At 34.0% G+C, this 25,093-nt stretch overlaps 2 protein-coding genes across 2 annotated transcripts; one reads left to right on the top strand and one right to left on the bottom strand.

The window, feature by feature from the left end:
* The first annotated feature begins 3,981 nt into the window (after positions 1-3,981).
* LOC115988107 lies at positions 3,982-8,006 on the top strand. Its single transcript, XM_031111746.1, has 2 exons — positions 3,982-4,491; positions 5,330-8,006. Exons 1-2 carry the CDS (start codon positions 3,999-4,001, stop codon positions 7,732-7,734), a joined length of 2,898 nt encoding a protein of 965 aa, XP_030967606.1. The 5' UTR covers positions 3,982-3,998; the 3' UTR covers positions 7,735-8,006.
* A 5,286-nt stretch (positions 8,007-13,292) lies between these two features.
* LOC115984857 (protein FAR1-RELATED SEQUENCE 5-like) lies at positions 13,293-18,973 on the bottom strand. Its single transcript, XM_031107851.1, has 7 exons — positions 18,943-18,973; positions 16,178-18,313; positions 15,903-16,063; positions 15,728-15,799; positions 13,680-13,695; positions 13,536-13,576; positions 13,293-13,355 (listed from the first exon to the last, which is right to left on the bottom strand). Exons 1-7 carry the CDS (start codon positions 18,971-18,973, stop codon positions 13,293-13,295), a joined length of 2,520 nt encoding a protein of 839 aa, XP_030963711.1.
* Between the last annotated feature and the right edge of the window lie 6,120 nt (positions 18,974-25,093).

Below are 25,093 nucleotides of genomic sequence, written 5' to 3'. Positions count from 1 at the left end.
GAACACATGTAGCCTTGTTTTCCAACAAAGATGCAACCATCATTTAATGATAGTTGTTCTAGATCCTTTAATTCAGAAAATGAGTCAAACCTTTAACTTGATAATTAAGAAATAATTTTTCATGGGTTGAAGCTTGTGTTCATTGCCTTTTTGCACTGGATATGTGTGCGCATCTTAGCATGTCCAATGCCAAAAAAAAGAAAAAGAAAAAAAAGGACACAAGTCGTATCCTTTTTCATGGCCTTTGGCCAACGAGCTGCTCAAGAATTGTATAAACTTGGAGGGACTAAATTGTATTTTAGCCTATAAATTAATTTGATTCTAAAAATATTCATATAATTTAAAAGACAAAGTTTCGCTACAACTCTTATTAAAAAGATTAACAAAGTCACATATTTTGAAAATCTAACAAAACTACAACTCTTATTAAAACAATTCATGTTTTTTATATTCTTAACGCACATGTCAAATTTGGTGTCAATCAGATGTTATTTACTATTTGATCTATAAAATTGTTTTTTTGCATAATTTTATAATACAAAAACTTGAAATTTAAATATTTAATTGATGACATAGTTATTTATCTCTAATCTTCTATAAATTTTGCATGCATAGACAATATAAAAAGAAAATATAATCAAATGATTGATTTATCAAAATTCACATCCATTAAAAATATATTGAGTCGAGCCATTAACTATAATTAAGTTTGTAACTAAATTTTGTCCTAATTTAAAAGCCCATTAGAACATATCCTAAGATTTAACATCAATGAGATGAGGGGTGTTGCATAAAAATATTAAAACAGGAATTTAAGGCCCTATTTGATTCTCATTAAGGGTGTATTAATTTTTTGAACTCATTTTCCATTTCTCAAATCTTGTACTCATTTTCTTTACCCAACCCATTTCATATTTGGCACAAATTTTCGGGTCTAGTTTTTGCTTCTTCTTCTTCTTCTTCTTCTTCTTCTTTTTTTTTTTTTTTTTTTTTTTTTTTTTTTTTTTTTTTTTTCAATTAAAAATTCAACACAACACCCGAAAAAAAAAAAAAAAAAAAGAAAAACAAAAAAAATATTCAACACAACACCCACACCTAGGGATGGCCATGGGTAGGGTATGGATCGGGTATACCCATACCCGACCTAAAAAGTTTACCCGAAAAATATTGATGATTTGTTTTATATTTTATCTCAATTGCTTAAATGATAAGGAAAAATGGATAAAATTCAATTTATAAAAAGTACAATTTCCTTTAAGCTTGAGAATTTATATACCCATATGTTTTAAAGGGAATCAACATTCTTACAGAAAGGGGGTTGAGGGGGAATCTAGATTCCCCTGGCATTTGATTCCAGTGTGATTTGCAACCAAACATAGGAATCTTTAAACATTTTTGAGAATCCTAAAACATTACCCCGCACCAAATACTACAAATGGGTATAAATAGAGATTTATGTTCACTTGAAACACAAGAAATCTTGTGCATATTCTTCAAAATTGCTATTTGTAGAACCCAATTACTTGGTTGTATCCTGGAGACAAGTTTGTAGAAGCCCTTTAGCAATTTGCGTATGGGGAAAAATATTGTTTAAGGAGAACATTTAATTATGCCTCCAAGTCAATCACTAATTTCTAATTACTTGATGTGTTCATTTTGTTTTTTTCATTATTACTCCTTGATTTGGTGAAATCCCCAACAAACAGAACATGTTTGCAGGACAAATACTGTAGGTATAAATTTAGAGCCTGGGTTTGCCAATTATCAAATTTTAAGCCAAGTTGAATTGATTATCCAATTATGTAATGGGATTCAAGGCTTGGTCACAACATGCACACCATAAAAAGTTTATTAAAATGGATGATCAATAGATGCCCTAAGGGCACTTGGACCTTACTACTGTTCATAAGTTGTGAGTTTGTTATTTTAATTTTCTAAATATAAGATGTGATGATTAAGATCAAATATTACTTATCACACTTGCTGCTGGTTTGAGGCTCTTGACATGTGAATATTAGTTCAAATTTAAAGATTTTGATCCAAATCCATATTCTTACCCTTTCCAAATGGGTACTACCCAAATCCAAATCCTGCTTAAAAAAAAAAAATTTTTGGAGAGAGATAAAAAAGAGAATATGGGAAATTTGAGATTCCTGCAGTCTTGTGATGGGCAGTACTTAAACAACAATTCTCATTATTTAAATACTACAACATATATTTTTACAATACTTTTTAATTTATATATATATATCTACAACACTTAAACAATACTAGAATGTAGCCCCGTGCTACCGCACGGGAATGGATATATTATTAATTATGAGTTTATTCATATTTAAAAAACTCAGTTAAGTCTAAATTCATATTATTAACCAGAAAATTTCATTAACAAAACTTAGCAGTATATATATTTTACACAGAAATATGAACCTTAGTGACAATATTTATCCAAAAGATCCATTCACGCTTTTAAATCTTCAATCTCTATTGATGATTGAAATTTTCGCAGCTTAAAAAATTTTTAATTTAAAAAAAAAAAAAAAACCCTCAGAGTTGTACTCATTTTGTAGTTTTACGATAGGTCATTTTGTAACATGATGGGCATTTGTGTGAAGAAAAAACCTCTGAAGTTCCATAGCTGATAAAAAAAATTATCTCCAATCTCTTTTTATAGAGAGAGGAGTTTGTGCGTGTTTTTATACATTCTTCATAGTTGTATTATCACGAAACAGGTCCAATGGATTTAGATTGGTACTACCGATTCCCAAAGCATGAGTGTTTAATGTGTTATTAATTTCATCTCATTAGCTTCTGCACATGACAGCAAAATTAAAAATAATTAGATGGTACACGTGTATAGTAAAATTGGACTCCAATTACAGATTCTAATTGAACAATTGGAATGATAATATATGATAGTAACAACAATAGGAAAATTTAAATAAAATTTCAAATTAAATTGTAACAATCTGAATAAAAAATTTCAGTAGAAAGACAGGGTGGAGTGATCCACTCCAAGAAGGCGACCAAACTTGCGTAAATATAGAATAATAAATCTCTCTCTGGAAAATTTACATTGTTCATAACCTTTACCTTCACTGAACATTTTAAAAACATAGTGACTCACATCTGCCATCCATACATCTACAGCCGGGTCCTCTCCAATTCGCGTGAGATTCCATTGATCACTAAGTTCCTTTGCAGCCTGCAAAAAGTATCATCCATCAGTCCACAGTAGTGTTTTCTTCATTTTATAGGTGCCAAACCTGAACAAAAAGCCAAATATAAGGATAGTGAATTTTAGGCATAATGTGCATTTAATCACATATTAGCAATTTATAACAAATGTAAAGATGCAAACTTTGTAAGTGAATAGTAAACAAAACTCAATGTCAGAATCAAGAAGAAAGCACTTTAATCCGAAACTCAATGCAAATGTAAAGATGCAAACTTTGTAAGCAATTTATAACAAAGGTGCAAACTGTGGCTTTGCTATCTTTTTGGAAATTATGCAATGTACTCAAGCCAAGTTCTTATCACCGATATTAATCTCTTTGGTTTTCACGTTTGACTACAAAATCAAGAAAAAACTTAATTAGCACAGTAACTCACTTAACCCGATACATAGAAGTGGTTTTAATGAGAACGAGCTCACATACATTTAGCCACATGATGCAAAATTCAACTTCAATTTCAGATTCTAGACACATGACACAAAATTAGAATTCTAATTTGGAATTCAATTTCACACTCTCTCTACTTCACCTATTATTTTATATATAGATTACTAAAAATTTCTTAATAGTCTTGGATGGAGCTCGCACGTGGGCCCCACCCATTTTTCTTAAAAGGTTTTTTTTTCGGCTCCAAAAGTCCGAATAGCGGGAACGTTTTAAAATAAAAAATAGGAAAAAAGAATTCAATACAGTAATTTCCTTTCACATATATGCGTATATCAACAATTAAAAAGTGTTTCTGAATTGTAGTGAAGAAAAGAGATGATACAGAAGAAGAGAGAGAAAGGAGAGATAGTATGGGTAAGAGTCTCACTCTCTCAAACATGCTGGCCGGCTCTTGTTCTCCGTACTTTCCACGATTCCGTCCTCGTTTCCTTCTTCTCCCTCCCTCAATTCCCTCCTCCCCGTTACGTCTTCGGTTCCCTCCTCCTTTCCTTCCCCGACAACTTCCGCTCCCTCGCGCCCTCCGCTCCCCACGCGCTCCTCCACCGCGCGTTGCGGCTCTACGGTCTGAAGACCCTCTCTTCGCTCACGTGCCCTTGTCAAGGCAAAACCACACCGCGACGTCGTTTCGAGAACAATGCTGATGCTGCGACTGCGAAAACGGCGCCGTTTAAGAAGGCCGAGGATGTGTTGGGGTTTGTGTTCAGCGCCGCCGTGTCGCCCTGGGTTGAGAAAGCTGAGTTCGTTGAAGCGGTTGAAGCGATGGCTTTCGTTCAGGCTTTTCGCGGGTACAAATCAGCCAAGCTTAGAGGTAGTTATTTTGTTAGTTACTTACAGTTATGCAACAATTGAGGGTATATGGTTTTTAATTTAATTTAAAATTTTGATGGTTGTTGATACTTGATATAGTTTGATCATTTTATTTTCTGAATTTGGAAATTATTTTCTATTAATTTAGTCATTAAAGGGCAGTTAAAAAGGTAGTTGGTGTTCTTGCTAAAGTTGAACCTCTAGAACAAAGTCAAAAGTCAGCAAATGCTGTGTGTGTGTATGCTCTCACAAACTAGTTTCTTGTTCCCTTTTGTTGGTTGCTCTCTTATACTCATCTTTTCAATGTTTAGAAATTAGGATTTGATGTTTCTCTGTTTATTTATTTATCCAATGCTAGAAGTTACTCAAGAGTGTTGAGCTAAATCTCTTTGTCTAATGTACTTGGCTCCTATTTGTTGGACCAGTACTTAAAGTCAGTTGATTGGTATATACACTCTGTGCACACACTGTCCATAATTTCATGTGTGATTTCCCCATTTAAAAAGTGGGTGATGTGTACGAATAAATAATGTACAATAAGGAGTGTGTGAGAATCAATACCATTAGTTTATAGCAACCAGCCTATCAATGATAAAGCTGACTCACAAGACGCTCAAAAAAATTTAGTTAGTATGGTACTTTATTTTGTACATTTTATTATTCTTTAAAATTGGAAGTTTGTAGATAGGATGAGATGAGAGAGAACCTGGAGTTTCTTTTATAGGCACTTACCATTCCTAAAACTCTTTACAACTATCTTGCTTGAAGTCTTGTGTTCTCGTCAATCAGCTGTCAGATTTATTGGTTTGTAATTTCTTTCTGTTTGAATATCTTTCTAGGTAACAAGAACAAGAACTCTATTGCTTATGAATCAGATATTTTAGAACTGGAAGATGAGTTTCAGCTACTCTCTCAGGAACTGGAAAAGAATTTGGAAGCTGCTGTGACAAATGGAATGAGCTCAAAAGTTCCTTTTCTGACAGAATCGTTTAATCCGCTGCATAAGCACCAACTTTCACATACTCAACTTAAGCAAAGCAAGGAGCAATCAGTTCACGAGGTGCTAGTAAACTTGCATTGTCTTGCTCTAGATCCATTTTATCTAGTTGGGAAATGCTTGAATACCGTGGAGCATAACGTTTTGAGGTTCAGAAGTTTGTCATTCCTGAACATTTCTGACTTCTGCTTTAAAAAATGCTTGCATCCTAAGAGCCCTGAAGCTCACTTTTCTGATTCTGGGCATACAAAGACTGAGTCTGGTGTGAAGGTTGACAGAAAACAAAGTCGTGGGGAAATTTTTTGCCCCTCTTTATCTTACATGGCTGCTCCTGTTAACAGTATGGGGCCAAAGAGGAAGCTTGATCAGCCATCTAATTCTTATCTTTCTTTAAAGGTACACAAAACTATGCAATTTTCCTCGGATGCTGAAACTAGCACATATCTGCAGAAAAATAAAGCTGGACACAAGGAAAACTCTACGTTATCTGATCTTTCTTTCAAGTTGTGCATGACTATGCCTTTATTCTCATTAAATGGCAGTGATTCGTACCTGAGAAGAAAACATAGTAGTGGTTTCCAAGTGGAACTAATTAATTCTGGCTTCCCATATTCTCCAGCGAAATTAAAAATGCAACACCACTCTTCCACTAAGCCCCAGAGACTGACCTATTTATGCGATAGTAATTTAATGGACTCGGTTCAGAATAAGTTCAACATCTCCCTTTCAGGAGGAGCATCTCATTGTGGTGAAGTTGTTGAAATTGGCAAGGTTCAGGAGCCTGCAGAAAATGTTGATATTCTAAATGATACAAGGGCCTGTATATCTAGTGTTGATTATATTTTGGCAGCAAAAAAATGCCCATCACAATCTGATTTTACTGCTGATAAAATAGAGATGCTTCCTAGTGATATTGATGGCGCTATGTCCATTAGATCCAACAAAGAAGCCAGCATCAATGTAGCATTTCAAGACAGCTCCAAGGAGAAAAACGAACTCTATAAACCAGTTACTTCTGATTCATCATTCAAGCTGCAAAGGGGTCAGTTGGAAGCATTTGACACAATTGCTGATTCTTTGCGTTTGAAATTTCCCAAGGATTTTGAGCTGCCATCCAAGCGGGAGTTGGTGGAGAAATTTAGTCCATTTGGCATAGTAGATTCCCTTAGGACTAAAATCTTTTCTTATATAAGTGCTGCCAAGGTGGTTTTCTTATGCCCAACTGATGCAGTGGCTGCTTACCAATATGCTAACAAAGAGAGGGTTTTATTTGGTGAGGCAAATATTAGGGTTTGGCTTGATCCACCGGGACAAAAGAGAATAGAAACCGAGTTTTCAGCTCCCCCGCCTTTGTTGACAGGGAAACCGGTGAGTCTAAAAAGATGTCAACATGTTACTTCTGATTCATCATTTAAATCGCAAAGGGATCAGCAATTGGAAGCACCTACCACAACTGCTGCTTCTACATCTTTGCATATGAAGTTTCCCAAGGATTTTAAGCTGCCATCAAAGCAGGAGTTGGTAAAAAAATTTAGTCGATTTGGCACAGTAGATTCCTCCAGGACAAAAGTATTTTCTTGTACAGGAGCTGCCCAGGTGGTTTTCTTACACCCAACTGATGCAGTGGCTGCTTACCAATATGCTAAGAAAAAGAGGGTTGTGTTTGGTGAAGCAAATGTCCGGTTTTGGCTCGACCCACTGGATCACAAGAGAAGAGGAACCAAATTTTCTGCTCCCCCGCCTTTGTTGACAGGGAAACTGGTGAATCTAAAAAGACATCAACATGTTACTTCTGATTCATCATATAAGTCGCAAAGGGGTCAGCAATTGGAAGAACTCGCCACAACTGCTGCTTCTACATCTTTGCATATAAAGTTTCCCAAGGATTTTAAGTTGCCATCAATGCAGGAGGTGGTAAAGAAATTTAGTCGATTTGGCACAGTAGATTCCTTCAGGACAAATGTCTCTTCATATACAGGAGCTGCCCAGGTGGTTTTCTTACACCCAACTGATGCAGTGGCTGCTTACAAATATGCTAAGAAAAAGAGGGTTATGTTTGGTGAGGCAAATGTCCGGTTTTGGCTTGACCCACTGGACCACAAGAGAAGAGGAACCAAGTTTTCAGTATCCTCACCTTCGTTGACTGAGACACAAATGCATCTGAAATCATGTCTCAAAAAATCCAGCCCCCTTGAGTGTAGAGACAAGAAAAAACCTCACAAGGTGAGATTTTTAATGGAGACATAGATCATTTCATTTTGATCTACTACCAATGACAACTCTGCTTCTTTTCTCCCTTCTGTTTTTGGCTAAAGGGGAAATCTACAATGTCATGTCCTAATGTGCTTGCACTAGGAATGATTCCCAATTTTGTGAAAATGTTCATATATTTTTGGAGATGCTATCTTTTGGTTAGTAACCTAGTAAATGAATTTAGCTGATAGTCGCTAGTCAGGGCTCTAGTCTTATTACTGTAGTTTCTTGCATATGGCAATTAGAATTTAAAAAAAAAAAAAAAATGATAAGCAACTACAGCTTTTCATTTCAATCTGATGATCTGAGTGGATATTTTTTTGATCTCTAAAAGGCAGTGGTGGATTTTGCTAGTAGTCTCTGAGTGGGTTTTAATAAATAAATAAAAAGTGTATCAGGTGTCCCTTGCAGTTTTATTATTATCGGTTGTATTTCTAATCATATGGGGTGGCAACGATTATCACTAGGCTCTTTCAGCACTCTATAGTCATTTTTTTAATACAAGATTTGTCTAAAAAGAGGCTGTGGTGATCTTGGCCCATCTGAGTTACAAATCCAGGTCCCAATAGCCCACAGAAAATTGTTTGATGCCTTAGGTAATGTTTTCTCCTCAAGCATTGTAACAGCCCATCATTTTATATTACATATTTACATATACAAAAAAAGGATGAGGCCCATAGTTTAATAAATTTAAGTTAATTTGGGCCTAAAGAGGTTATACGAGAACAAGTAATTTTAGGCCTAGTGGATAAAGTAGAAAAGAATGGGCTTTGGTTGAGTTGAAACCCTAGTCACCCACACTTACAGAGCTTATACAGACTTTACGTTTGAGTTCTTGCTTAGATTAATAGAGGCCTTACAACATGCTAGACAAAGTGATATCTTTAAGGTCTTATAATTAAACTAGTGTTGGCAGCACGTGCTTGGTCTATTTGAGGATTATGTTCTACCAATAACACTTAGCACCCAAATTTATACAAATCACACAATTATATATTGCAATTATTTATGGTTCCCTAAACCCATCCAAGATTCATCAAAATGCAAATCATTCTATATAGTTCTTGTACAATCCTATACAGTTCCCTAAACCCATCTAGGATTCATCAAAATGCAAAACATTTTATATAGTTCTTGTACATGCAATGTTACATGATTGAACCATTAGTTATCAATCAAACATACACATCTGCATTTAAATTTACAATAATTATCCTAAATTACTAATGGATAAACAAACAAAAACATTAAACAACAATAAAATAAATATAAATTTTCCAAAACCAACTTCATTTCCCACAACTGAGCCGTATCCCACAAAGGTCTCAAACCTGCCACCAACCAACAAAGCAAGAAAGCAAGCTACAATGAGAAACACAAAACCCAATTCCTTCTCTCTAACCACCATAAACTTCACCTTTGGCCAATGTCCCTATCAAAATGCAACCAAACCATCCCAAAATTTAATCCTTCTATATTATCATAACCTTCTCATTCTTCTATAGGTGAATGTCAAAATATTCTTGGCTCAATCAACTTTCAAGTCAGGATGAACAAAAAAGAAAAAAGATATATATATATATATATATATATAACATAAACAACATGACTATGTAAGGAATTAAAACATAAAAGATACAAAGAGAGTAATAATCCATTATGAGGAAGCTAACTCTAAGTGAGATAAACATATCTTAAAAGGGCATAAACATCAAGATCAAGATAAATAGTGAATTTATAAATAATAGCACTTTGATAAACACTGTGGACTAAGTTCAAGGCCTTAGAAACTATTAGGTATCACCAGTTTGATTTAAATCAAATAATAAACACCTACTAACTAGCAATTCTAATACTTTCTAAAGCATAAATGGATTGCCAATATAAATAACAACCTTATGCATTAGTCTCCAACAATAGACTAATAATAACATACAATTACACTCCAAAAATATAAACTATAAACCCCATCACAAGTAAATCCACTTGCTAATTCCCAACAACTTTACAAATATTCTCATTTGGTTCACCAACAACTACGTGTATTGACATTTGCCTGCCTGTAAAAGAACATAAAAATATCAAATTAGGTAGAGCATATGGTATGACAACAAAATCATGGGAAGCATATACTCTACCAACACTCTCCAGTGAAAAGTGAAAAAAGCCCAAAAAAACTCACTTCCAAATCTAAGCACCAAAATGCTATTATATATCAAATAAATATCCATTACCCTCTTGTCCTATCTACAAGTCAAAAAGTTAAAGTACACAACTATATTAGTAAAACTATATTAGTAAGAACTAATGAGTTCTTCAGCCGCTAAATTGAGTTTTATATGAATTCATTGTACCATACAAAATATTTTGCAAATATAAAAAAATATATATTCTCATTAATAATAAAGAATTTATGATGAAATAACATGATTTATAAATAAAAAAATAAATCTAATCAATCAATTTGCTGAACCTATAATTACATCACGTATTCCCAAATATTTTACAACATGGATACCTAAAATTAGTGAATTTGCAAATTTATAAGTGTGTACATGTGTTTTTAAGGGCAGGAACAAATAAGGGGAAAAATAAAGACTTAGCTAAATGGTTAATGTGCAAGAAGAGCCCCACACATAAGAAAAGGAAAAGGAAAATAGCAGAAATCAGAGAACAATGTCTAAGATTATGAGCATAAATAAACTCTAGGAGAGACAAGAACTTAGTCTTCGATGAAAATATGGCCAAGAAACTCAAAGATCCAAGTTTGAGTTTATGTCTCCTGTTGGGAGAATTAGACCCCAATTGATAGAATTAACAAGTTTTAAACCCAAGTTGTTAATTAGATTTATTATGAATAAACCTTGTCAAAATAAACAAACATCAATATCATGTCAATATCATGCACAGCGAAATAGTAAATAAGATAATCCACTATAATAAACCTTTCCAAATAAGACAATAAACCTTCCCAAAAAGCAATCTACTATAATAAAAAGATATTTCAGATCTAGTACAAAACCTTTATCCCAAGACTCTACAATCCTAGTAGATGAACTTGCAGCAAAAACCTTCTTCCGCTTCAGAAACTTTGAACTCTCTAGTATATGAACGCCACCAATGATGCACGGATCTTAGTACGTAACTAACTCCAGCAACTTGATTAAGATGTTGTTGGCTGCAAAGTTCTTCACTTCATCAACAATGAAGATCAAGAAGCACTTAGTCGCAAAATCCTAAGGGGCAAAAGATGTAATAACTTCTTGTAGAGAGAATAAGGCACTAGGTCACTTTCTGCATATTTTCTCCATATATAATGGCCTTTAAAATAAGCCTTATATATGTCTAGGGTTGTGAGAAAAGAAACTCTACACATACATGTTAGCATGAGCCGAAAATCAAATCTAGAAATTCTGATTTTGTAGATCTCAATAGATTTAGCTTCTATCGAGCTTTGTTCTTAAATCTCAATAGATACTGTTTCTGTTGAGATATCTGTCGAGCTTTAATGAACAGCTTTTCTTCACTTGTTTCTTGGTCCAATCTTCATGACTTTAATACTTGGCTTGAACTCTTGTTTCTTGAAGTACTAAACCCATCCTAGATCTACTCAATTACAAGTAAAATGCATTTTGTCAAATGATTAGCCAATTACATAAAATATGTCTTTAACATCTCCAATGCTCTATTATAATATTAACTGTTGGCTTACAAATTGTTGATATATAATTTCAAGTTTGAAATGACCCATTTTAATATTGAATATTTAGTCTAATGAAGATAATAATGAAGAGAATACAAGTATTGTGATCTAAGTCATATAATGCTTGAGGTGGCTATATATGAACATTAATTGAACTCCAAATTTCAACGGAGAAAAATTGAAACTAAGATTATGAACCCAATTATTAGTCCTCATGCATTGTAAATTCTTTCTTGCATTTCATTGCTCTTTGAAATTTTTAGTTGTAATATATATATATATATATTTTGAGAAACTAGTTGTAATTTATTGAGAGAGAGTATTATAATATATCATGTGTATTTTCATTACAACCACACATAATATCCCATTCTTTTGGTTTCACAAAAGCCAATGACTCAAATAGCACTCTATTACCCAAACTTATAAGATTCTCACTTATCCCGGATCAACCTAACTTAGTACCTTACCCTTGTCTTGATCCAAACCTATTCAAATAAATGAAAGCCTTAAAAAAGGTGATTATCTACCATATGACCCCCCCCCCCCCAACAAGACTAAGATTAAAGAATTAGTATAAACAAACTCATGTAATGAATAATTGAGGAAGTGAGAAACTGAATTGTGGCACCCCCCCCCCCCCCCCCAACAAGACTAAGATTAAAGAATTAGTATAAACAAACTCATGTAATGAATAATTGAGGAAGTGAGAAACTGAATTGTGGCAACAATTAGCGGCATGACTGCCGTGGAGAGAGAATGAGGAAGTTTTAGGGGAGGGCAAAATCAGAGTGATCTTCTCTCTACTAACCATGCTTGCACCACACAAATTTGTAGATCTTAAATTCATCATATTATGCTCAAAATCTAATGCTCACAACATAAATACAATTGCTCTTGTACTCAATTTTATTAAATATGCAAGTTTGGATTAAAAAAAATTTATCAGTTCACTTAGTTGTGCTAAGACTTCTACCATTTTGAGCTTAGGAAAGATGTTATTTAAATTTTTTTAAAAGAAACAAATCATGCATGCTATGCCTTGAATCAATGCATTAAATATTTACACACACAATAAATAAATAATTCAAAAACCTAACATTTTTGCCAAAAATCAAAAGCATACTTTTGTAAGGATGATATCCAAAAGATGAGCCCCCTGCTTTTGAATCGCACAACTTAGCTTGGGGGCTGCAAATCAAATATAACTAATTAGCACCCTAAAAAAATTATTTAAACCAAACAGAGAGAGAGAGAGAGAGAGAGAGAGAGAGAGAGAGAGAGAGAGATTATATATTCGTAAAAATAGAGAGAATGGCATGGGATTAAGAGAAATTGAACAAAAATAACCAAATTAAACTAGAAATTTGAGAGAGAGAGAGAGAGAGAGAGCATACCTGTTGTGTGTTAGCCAAAAATACCAAAAATGGAACCAAATTCCCATTTCTTTATCATCTGTTTCTCTATTCCTCTTTCAATCTCTTCTCACCTTAGAAATTAGAAATCCAGGTAAAAGTTAAAAGAAGAAAAAAAGAAGAAGCCAAAGATGAAAGATTTTGGAGCTTGCAAGTGGTTAACAATGGAAGAAAAACTAACAAGAAAGATGAGAGGGAGAGAGAGAGAGATTTCAGTGAATAGAAAGAATGTATTATTAAGCTCAAAAGAAATCATACACTATACAAAGCTATATATAGATCACAGAATCGATTAGATCCCTTCTAAAGATTCTCTCATAACTGAACTACAACAACCCCTAACGTAACAAACTCCCTGAATTCAAGGGATGACAGCTATCACTAAAGCCTTTGTAACTACCACTACAACAGAGTTTAATTATCTTGAGCCTTCTTCAAGAAAACAGAGCAAGACTGGAAACTTTTGAGTTGAGGAAGAAGCCTGAAACGACATTGTTCTAATATAACAAGAAAACGTCACCGTTTGTCATTAAAGTACTCTAGCAACCACACGACACCGTTTTGGTCTCAAAGAGAAGTTATTGTTAGAGGCAACTAGCTACTACCCTTCTCTTCTTCTTTCTTAGAGTCTTGTTTGAAATCTGGACTTCCTCTATCAAAAGACAGGAAATTCTTACCTGGTCCCGGACTACAAGGTCACCAAGCTGACCTTGTAGTCCTAGCCAATAAAAACAAGACATGTAAGATGAAAAAGCTGACATAATTTAAATAGTACAACTCATCAACCATTCCCCCATGGGAAATATTGGTCTTTCCGTTACCTTTCCCGTTAGCCACCTGTTTCCAAGAGTTTTATCACCAGTTTCAAAAGTTTTCGGGCCCACCATAATTTCAAATTTCAAATTTCAATCCACCCGCTTTTTTCTTATATTTCATTCAAGGTTTTAAAACTAACCCTAAACTAAAACTAACCCTCTCACGCCTCATCTCAGACCCTCACGCCTCTTTGTCTCACTCTCATGCCTCTCTGTCTTACTCTCATGGTCTCACCACTCAAGCTCACGGTCTCACCTCACTCAAGCTCACGCATCTCTCAGAATCTCTCTCACTCACAATTTTTTTTTTCCTTCTCACCCTCACGACGTCTAAACCTGCCTTTGCTTCTGGGTTTTTTTTTTTTTTTTTTTCCTTTGGTCTCTGTCTCTGTCTCGTCCTCTGTGCTCTACTCTCTGCTTCTTGGCTTCATCAGGTATTGATTCTTTTAATTTTGATTTTGAGTACTGGATTCTCTTTTAATTGTAAATGTCTTAATTAACCACTGTTTCCATTGCTATACAATATTTTTTTCTCCTTTCAAAAGCTCAAAAAGTGTTACACTCTTACTCAATTAAGTGTTGTTTTACGTTTCTGTCTATAGTGCTCTGAATCATCAATGAAGTTCTTAGCCTCTGTTCGGTTCCAAAGAAAATAGAAGGAAAAACTTGGTGCCAAATTTAAGTTCTAATCTCCATTTTCATGGAATCATAGGTGCTTAAAGGTGATTTTGGAAGGAGCGTTAGCCATATGACCCTGAACACAACTTTCGGCCTGAACACATGATCCTCTGTTTGTAGTAGGTGGGAATAGGGGAAAAGCTTGGGGGTTGTTTATTTCTATTCATGATGTATTCTCGGGAACAAACTCAGCTAGCTTGGGACCTTTTTAATTTGTATACTTTGTTTACTTACACATCAATAAAATTCTGTTTGTTATCTTAAAAAAAAAGGTGCTTGAAGGCTGTATTTGTGGAATATGAGAAGCTGTCAAGTGCCAACAAAAGATCAATTTTACTATAATGTAATCACAACCTGAACTTGGAGCCATCTTATCCAAAGGATTAGTGAAAACTTGAAGTTTTTTATTGTTTGGAAGATTAACCACCTGAAAAGGGACTGCAACAAGGTTGCTCGTGCGCTAGCACAGTTTGCAAAATGCAGCGGCACTAATCAGGTCTGGAAAGGAGTTTCACCCCCTATGGTGCAGCACCTTATTCAACTGGATAAGACTTTAATGTTTTATTGTATCAGTTTGAAGCTGTTTTTTTTGTTTTTGCTCTATTATAGCTTTGTATTTGGACTTTGTTGTCTTCCATTTTTAGTTGAATGAATACAAACTGTTCCAATCAAAAAAAATAAAAAATCACCAATTGCACACATGCCATTTTGTGAAATGGAATTTAACCTTGAGCGTAATATTGATAATGCAAACTATTGTTAATACAAACGGTTCCAATCACGGTTTTCTACTCCAAAGCCATACTCCTATCTCCATTAACAATAAAACTATAGTTAATACATAACTTTCACTTGGCAACAAGTCAAAATAAATCCAAAGAGAACAAATGTATTCCTCAAAAATAAAATAACAAACAAAAGAAACTTGGTGTCATGATAAATGTCACTTGGCTCCAAGTCAATAATTTGTGCCGGATTTGTGAAGTTCCTAGGATTCTTGGCTGCATGACATCTTCGGTCTTCCCACTTGGAAACATATAAAAATCATATTAGCATATTGAATGGAAAAAAAAATGAATACATTAAGAATAAAGTCTAAAGGAAGTCATCCTTAGGAACAAGAAATAAGTAATAAAATTGATAATGCAAACACATCACAAGAATTTTCAAATCTACCTCTTGTATATGTGTGGAATTTGATTGCTTGGAGCTATACATCAACAAGTTTATTTGTGAGGGAATATAAGTCGTTGGATTCTATAGAGATCAAAATATAAGAAAACATTATTTCGAAACAAAACTTTGTACACATGTTAATACATAAATGATAGGTATTTTATTCCATTTCAAATAAATAATCAATCTTGTCAATTTACCTGACTAAGTTGTGTTATAACATTGGTACCTTGCAACATAGTTGTAAATGGAACATTTACACAACTCATTTCCTATATAGAGACAAAATTCATATTTAGATATTACATCAATGACCAAAATTATGATTACACGTTATAAATATTCTGAATTTGTAAATAAAATGATGATGAATACCTGAGAATGATTTGTCCATGACATGTAAGATTGATCGTGTGCATTATCACTTGTAAATCCTAAATGAGAGTAGGGATTTGGTGGTTGGTATATAGCTGGATTGTATGAGCCACCGAATGACACATTTGGATTTTCTTTAGAAACTTGTTTTTTTGCTTTTCCTATAAAATTGCACATTAAAAAAATCAAACATAATAATAATTGTAAATAAAATTTTTTATTAAAAATAAAAATATGACATATATTTAGTATAAAGAAAAAAAAGAATTTCTTACGTGAAGAGGATGCATCCTTAGACGATTTTGCCTTGCGCTTCTCAAAGTGGCCTTTAAGTCTATCTTTTCGTAAGCCTTTTGATCTCACACATGGGGGATTTAAAACTGACACATGATTTGATAAGCCAAGCATTTCATCAACTATATTATGCTCTACAACTTCATTTTCTTCCAAATTTGCATTTGAACCCAACTTTGATGACTCTCTTTCGATTTTTTCATCAAGTCCCAATAGTATCTTTTGACAAATGCTTTTAAGGCTATCATCCTCTTGGCTTTTGGATATAATTGTATTAGCTATACGTAACATGCTATTATGCAACACTATCTCGGCCTCTTTAGCATTGCCACTTGAATGATTGTCTTGTTCATAAGCCATCATCCCTTTCTTAGCCTCCTTTGTCCAACGTTTCAAAATGTATTGGCTTGGAATTTTAGTCAAATTTTTTAAATTGAAGACCCGCAACGCATGACAACAAAGAATTCCCAATGACTCAAATTTCTTGCAAGAACAAGAAATGTTGCTATTGAAATGATCAAAGTGGACAATGCGTACTCTTTCACTATCTTCTTCTTTCACCTCAAAGACATCAATTGTATCTTGACAATCAACTTGCTTCCACTCTACTGCAAGACTATTAAGGAATTTATATTCAAATAATCTAAATATCTTACATGTGTAAACTTGAGCTGCATGACCCAAAATACCACTCTTCTTAACTGCTCTTTGCGGGGCGCCTTGCTTGCATCGAAATTCTTCATTAAACTCTGAAGAACGCATACCTGCCAACACACTTTCATATTTAAGGACAAAGTTAGTGAGGCTTATTGTTGTATCTGCTATATTATTCAAAACATGGTTTGTGCTTTCACTCCTCGAGGAAGCTTTAAATTTAGCTGTGAAGCTATCCTTAGTGAATGCAGTGCTCCATTTATGTCGAATTTTGTACATCATATTAAGCCAGTGATGATCTTTAAGATTAAACTTATGCATCATTTTATCCCATGTGTTTTGAAATTTCAATTCTGAATCACAATATTTTTGACACTTGTTCCACAAGGACTGAAACTCTGAATTAGAATTTAACTCTCCAAAGTAGGAAGGTGCATTTTTTGAAATATACCACAAACATAGTCGATGATGTGTGTTCGAAAACACTTCCTCAATAGCATTTGACATGGCTTGATCTTGGTCAGTAAAATTTTTTATTGGAGATCGATTCCCCATTGAGTCTAAGAATGACTTGAACAACCATTTGAAAGAAGCAGTAGTTTCATCCAAAAGAAATGCACACCCAAATATTACATTCTGCCAATGGTGATTAACACCTACAAATGGAGCACAAATCAAATTATATATATTGGTGCGGTAAGTAGTGTCAAAGACCACAACATCTCTAAAACAATCATAATCAACCCTCGATCTCCCATCTCTCCAAAAAAAATTCGTCATGTGATTTTCTTGATCTACTTGAACTGTGTAAAAAAACATGGGATCTTCTATCTGCCTTTTCTTAAAATGATTCAATGGGCTTTGAGCATCTCCAGCACTAATAGTAGACATCTTTTTTGTGTTCACATGATTATAACAATCTTTTTCAGTGAAGCCCACATTCTCACTCCCTCCAACTTCTTCTGTTAAATACAAATAAGTATTCTTTGTACTTATACCAGCATTCACCATAGAATCAATTAAACCTGCCTTAGGTTTTGAAATACGACGACCCGATCTAAACAAATGTCTCTCCGATGATAGTGCAAGTTCATGATTATGCTCTGGATTAAATGCAGTAACCCTCCATGCATCATTTTCAACTGTGAAATGAATAAATGCTTTACAGCCAGTTCTAGTCTCTAGTTTCTTCCAGTTTTTCTCTTCACAAGGATCTTCATCTACTTTAAACCCCTCCTTAGAACATAGAAATTCACGTTGCCTTATGTTCTTTGTCCCATTAAAATATCTAGGCTTTCCTTTCCGTATACTAAAACCTGTTCGTAATGCATAATTGTTGTATAAATTATATGCTTCATTTTTAGTATATGTCACCTTATCCAACAAATTGTCATCACTATTTTCTAGTCGTCCAACAAACAAACAATCTTCAATTCCTTCAATATCACTTGAATTGCAAATAACTACAATAATTTTTATGAAAAATATAAACGTTAGAAATAAAATATTAAGGAATTTACAATACAATAATTATCTTATGTGTGCAATTTTTTATGTGTTCTTAAAGGCCTATGGTATGCTTGATTACAAAGCTTCCCCACTTCTAGGCACAAATATAATTAGAAATTAGACATAGTTACCAATATAAAGATGAATATATTATTTATTCCTATCATATATATATATATATATATATATTTATATACACACACGTAAATTCATAATATAATAACAAAAAAAAAAAAAAAAACATACATCACTACACATATTTTATTTGGGAGCAAACTTATCACAACAAAGTATTTAATTCATACCTCAATATATTTTATTTGGGAACAAACATATCACAACAAACCATTAAATTTTTCACAAAAAAAAAAGCATTAAATTCATACCTCAATACATTTTTATATATTTTATCTGGGAGCAAACATATCACAACAAAGCATTAAATTTTTCACACAAAAAAAAGCATTAAATTCATACCTAATTACATTTCTATATATTTTATTTAGGATCTAACATATCACAACAAATCATAATACGTTCTTTAAAAAATGAAACAAAACACAACAAGACAAAAAAAAAATACCTACATTACTTTGAAAATTGGGCTCTTCCATGCTTATGTGAACAGGATTTTATCTCTTTACACTAGAACTTTTCACTTGATTTCACTAAAAATCACACACAGTAACATTTGTTTGCAGTCACACAGTGCACTTGGTTTTTGTCGGCACTGGGGAAGACCTTGTGGCTTTTGTTCACAAGAGTGAGAACCCTAAAAGGTTCTCCTTGTCCTAAGTTTCAATTGGAATACAGCTGGCTGGCTCCCTTTTGTATATTTTATTCTTTTAATAACGTTAACTGTTGACTAATGTTGGGGACATTTTTTTAATTGTTTTGAGAATTAACGTTGGGGATTTCAAGAGTGTGCTGCCAAGTTGTACTATTTAAATGATGTCAGCTTTTTCATCTTACATGTCTTGTTTTTATTGGTTGGGACTACAAGGTCAGCTTGGTGACCTTGTAGTCCGGTACTAGGTAATAATTTCCCTCAAAAGACACCCAAAATACCCACTTAAGATCAATAACATAATCCTAAAAGACCCAAATTAGCAAACAATCAAAGATTGAAATCCGCAAGGAAACAAATACAAACACAGATATTTAAAAAAAAAAAAAAAATTTAAGAAACAGAGAAAAAAAAAAAAAAAGGAGAAGAAGAAGAGATACTTAATGGGAAAAGTAGTCGGTCTTTCTTCCCTCATTGTCTTGCATGTGTTTTTTTTTTTTCTGATAGAAATTTGATTTGAGGGAGCCTATCTAGTCCAGATACAGAGAAAAGGCAGAGAAGATACACGAAGAGAGTTCACTTTTGGAAGACTCTCATTCTCTCTCTTTACTCCTTTCATCCCTCTCCCTTTAATATGTGATATTCAGCCAACGCACCGTTTTGGCCTCTCATCAAACGGAAAAAACTTGACCAAACGAAAGTTACTGTACATAGAATCATTCGCTAAATACTCATACACCCCTTAAATTTTTAGGTAGTGGCCACGACACTCCCCTAAACTTTTATTTTGGTGTAGTTGAGAGAAAGAGAAGGGGGAGGTGATCAAGAGCCACTGTCGCCAGTCACCATTGTTTCTGCTGCCATTGGTATGAGTTGGTTTTTTTCTTTTTTTTTTCCCAATCATCCTTGTGCAAGTCACTGCTTGAGTTTCATAGTTTGGTTTAATTTTCGGGTTTTGGGGTTACCAAATGTATGAAACCTATGATTGATTAGGTATAGTTGGTTGTAGTAAAATGCTCATATGATTAAAACTGGTTTTGTAGTACTTTTGAGAATGCTATTTAGTTGTTTGATGAAATGCCTAATAGGGGTATATGACCGGTAATGTAATTGGATTTGGTTGTTTGATTAATAAAGTTAAAATTCAAAGAAATAAAATCTAGAAGAAAGGATTGGTTAGAAAATGTAATTCATTCATTCTTAAAGACTAGATTAGAGCTTATATATATATATATAAACATAGCATGACCATTGTAATAGCGTCATTCACAATTTGTTACATATGCTGTGCAAGCTAATCTAATGAATCTTGATTCATTGCCTTCTAATAAAACATGTAAAATTTTAAAATTTGATACTTATGCTAATGTTGGATTCTTTTCGAAATAATGACTGTACGTACCCCAAACTCCACTTGATGGGCCGGGCTTAGAATAGAGCTCACAATTTACTTATACAAGTGAGCTCAGTGTTTCCTACTAAGGGTAGTTCTTGGCCGAGTGACCCAACAGCACCCCTTATCCCCCATGAATTCCCTCTTTTCCCTCCCTATGTAGCACTCCCTCTCTGTGTCGTTCTCTCCCCTGGTTGTCCTAGTTCACTCTCTCTTTCTATTTCCTCTTCAGAGTTGCCAACCTCCCCCTTCTCATTCTATTCTCCTCTTTATAGCTTCAGGTGGGTGGAGGCGTCATAATTATTCCTTCAACTCACTTGTGTGGGTGGGGTCCAATCTAATTATTCCTAATGAAAATATGCTCTGATCGAAACGGTAGTAATGGCATTAGAATTGACTCCAGCCTCCAAAAGACCACTCGACAGTGATATTCCCTAAGGCAACACTGAGCTGTAGAAAACTTGGGTTTCCTCGAGAAAGCACACTCCCGACCAAGCTAAAGTTGATAGGCAGGGGCTTGCTTTTGATATGTTCAAGATAGGATGGACTCATTATGGTTTTTGGGCTCAGATTGGGCCTTAAAGTGTGTTCGGATCAAAGTCATAGGTCAAATGGGAATAGGGTCATGTACTCTACTACAAGGCCCAATGGGCTTGGGGCCCTACCTTGTACAGTGACATAAGAAATTTTGAGTCACCATTGTCAACTATATATTTTTAAACATTGGAAATCACGCTACTATTTTTTTATAAAAAGAATTCTAGCTATTACATAAGCAGATGGGCTTATGTTGTTGTAAAGCAACATTACAATTAAATATATTTAAATATATTTTGATGCATTTCTACTAACTTTTGTGGTTCATTTTTCAATGCCTTGAATTGATTTCCTTTTTTTTTTTTTTTTTTTTTTCATCTCTTTTTAGTTGGTGCAACAAGAGTGAAGGACAATACAATTTAGAGAGCAAGACGGTTGAGCATGCTTGCCAAGAGGTGATATTTTAGCATTAGTGGAAGTAAGAAAGACAAGTGAAATGCCAAGGTCTAATAGTAGCAAGAAGAAAATTAAGCTTTTGGTTTAATATTTTGTTTAGTGATACCCATCCTTTTAAGGATAGTGGTAGGGCAGTGCATCTTTTTTTATATTGCTAGAAAAGTGTAATTATTGGTTCATTATTATGTTTTTTTTTTTTTTTTTTTTGTGTGAAACAATTTACTATTGGTAAACACTCATTGATATTTCAACTCATGATAGTTGAAGAGAACAATTTACTATTTGTAACCTTTTGGTTTGATATTTCATTGCTTAATGTATATCCAAGCAATCAATAAAGTAAATTTGTCAATGCTAATTAAGGGGAATGAATTGATCCCCAAATTATATTTTCTATACTGACTTAATGCAAGCCACAATAACTTACACAAGCCACATATTGGCCTCTTCTTGGTAGGAGAAATTTTTACTATTTTCTTAATAATTTTCTTTAGCTTTCTCTGGAAATTTCCTCTATATCCTAATTGGAGAAATTTTCTTTAAATTTTCACATTAGCACTTCAAGCTAGAAGTTTTCACAGGATCTTGTACATTGGTAGAATGCCATTAATTTCATATAAGTTGAACATTACATAGTTGTGAACATTTTTATATTACATTACATCTAATCTAAATAGGTAGTTAAATTACATCATAGGCTCCTTTTTTCTTTTATCACTTCTACAAGTAAAGATGACTTCCTTCATTAACACTTGGACCCAAACAAAAGGCTATCACAATCCCACTTAGGGATCATCTTATGCATTGCAGCTTCATTCTTCAGCCTTCGATTAGAGTCCAATAGTTCGTTAATAACACTTTTGCTCCTTGGTGTGAATTCAATATAATGCCTCTCAAAGTAGTTACATATTTTACGATCCTACACAACAAAAAATAAAATAAAATAAAATAAACAAACTTATTAGACTATGCACTTAGAAACCAAAACAATGTAAGTGAAACCAAAATGAAACAAATGACCACCCCAAACTTTGTACTTGCACCTAAGGAGTTACAATTAACAGGACTCTCCATTAACGAAAATTGGAGTCCTACCAAGAAGATTTTTATTCATATTTTTGCCATTTCATTCCTTAACCATCAATAGGGTTTATAGTATAATTTCTCATATATGCTTTGTAACATCCTAGTCATTCATTATTTACAAACATTTTGAACTCAATCTCTTTCCATTAAGATCCATGCTATCTTGTCTAAATATGACTTCGAATGTTCAAAATGTGTATAAAACACCTATGAACATTTAGACCCCCAATTTACAAATTACCAATTCAAGCTTATCAACAAACAATGTACGTGCGGAAAATGTAAATAAGCTAAAACAGAATTGATAACATAATCTTAACCAAATAAAATCACATCCATAGCAGAAATTAAATGGCAAAGATTAAGGAAGAGAGATGCAAACACAAGGACAATACAACGATGTGTTATTGAAGAGGAAACCGAAGCCCTCGACGTAAAACCTCTCCACCACCCTCCAAGTGATCAATAATCCACTAAAGAATCAAGTTGGGATACATGAATAGCAGAAGACCCTCCAAGTCTAATCTACCCAGTGTACCTGAGCCCTCCAAGCTCTTACTCCAACGAGATTACGCCGAACCTATTTCTTCTTTAGCTTACTGGATTCTGCTATAATCCATAGCATCAACCAATATGAATTGGTCCTTTCCTAATTGCTTCCCAAGCACCAAATAGCCTTCTCACAGATATGGGTATGGTGAGAAAATGTTTTGGCCAGTGTACCTCTCAAGGATGTAACAATGGAGAGGGTGAGAGTTGAGGAATTTGAAGAGTCACTATGTAAAGATTGTGGATGAGTCAATTTTGTTTTTCTCTAAGGTTTCTCTCTCAAAATTCTCTCTGGAAGCTCTCTATATTTCGTGGGTATAAGAGGTATTTATACTGGAGTGAGAAAGGAATGCGAAGAGTCAGTTTTTCCATAACAGAGTGGACTGGCAACTTGGCCTTGCGACTTGACTGAGTTGAGAGTTCAAGTCGCGAGCTAACTGAATGGCCAGTCTGGACTTTTTGTCCTGTAGTGCTATAGCTGGCATGACGGTTCAGCTTCTTTGCATACTTCACTCGTGTGCATCATCTAGTGGCTTGCAAGCCGTGAGCCACACGCGAGTCCCTGCTTCACTGCACAGTCTTGAGCATTTCTTCACACTCTCTCACACACTACCCTTACATGATTCCCACCTAAACACAGGGTTACTAATTGCTAACTTACAAGCAAATTTGGCACGGAATAAAACCAACAAGATTTGTTCTTTAGCCTTCGATTAGAGTCCAATAGTCCGTTAATAACATTTTTGCTCCTTGGTGTGAATTCAATATAATGCCTCTCAAATTAGTTACATATTTTACGATCCTACACAAGCCAAAAAAAAAAAAAAAATTAGACTATGCATGTAGAAACCAAAACAATGTAAGTGAAACCAAAATGAAAAAAATGACCACCCCAAACTTTGTACTTGCACCTAAGGAGTTACAATTAACAGGACTCCATTAATGAAAATTGGAGTCCTACCAAGAAGATTTTTATTCATATTTTTGCCATTTCATTCCTTAACCATTAATAGGGTTTATAGTATAATTTCTCATATATGCTTTGTAACATCCTAGTCATTCATTATTTACAAACATTTTGAACTCAACCTCTTTCCATTAAGATCCATGCTATCTTGTCTAAATATCACTTCCTATGGCTAATGCATCTGTAACTATGATTATAAATATGAACTTAAAAGTTAAAATTACATGGACTTTTAGCAGAGATGACACTGGAATATATTACTTTGCAACACCATATTTCATAATGATGATTGGAAAAAGCCTTAGTTAATAGAAATGTTGCATGACTAAAACATAAGTTTACATGTTATTAGAATGCAATGAATCAAGATTCATTAGATCAGTTTGCATAGCATATGTATCAGTTTGCATAGCATGTGTAACAGTTTGCGAATGATGCAATTATACATCCTGTAGCTTAGTTCTCTTTATATTTAACATTCAAAACTACATCCGTATTGTTTACATACATTATTGGTAATAATTGGTTAGTGAGAGTTAGTGGTAGAGTTAGTTTTAGTGTGAATAAACGACAGAGTTGGTCATGCTCTATTTTTTGTATATAAGTTGTAATCTAGTCTTTGGGAATGAATGAATTACATTTTTTAACCAATCATTTCTTCCAGATTTTATTTTTTTGAATTTTAACATGTTTAATCAAATAGCCAAATCCAATTACAGCACTGGCCATATATCCCTCTCAGGCATTTCATCAAACAACTGAATAGCATTCTTGAAAGTACTGCAAAACTAGTTTTGATTATATGAGCATTTTACCACAACCAACTCTACCCAATCCATCAAAGGTTTCATAAATTTATTAACCCCAAAATTTAAACCAAACTATGAAACTCAAGCAGTGACTTCCACATGGATGATTTGAAGGAAAAAAAAAAAAAAAAACCAATGGCAACGAGGTGG

This window comes from Quercus lobata, chromosome 4 (genome assembly GCF_001633185.2).
Source record: "Quercus lobata isolate SW786 chromosome 4, ValleyOak3.0 Primary Assembly, whole genome shotgun sequence".
Lineage (NCBI taxonomy): Eukaryota > Viridiplantae > Streptophyta > Magnoliopsida > Fagales > Fagaceae > Quercus > Quercus lobata.
This window is presented reverse-complemented; position numbering and strand designations above follow the sequence as displayed.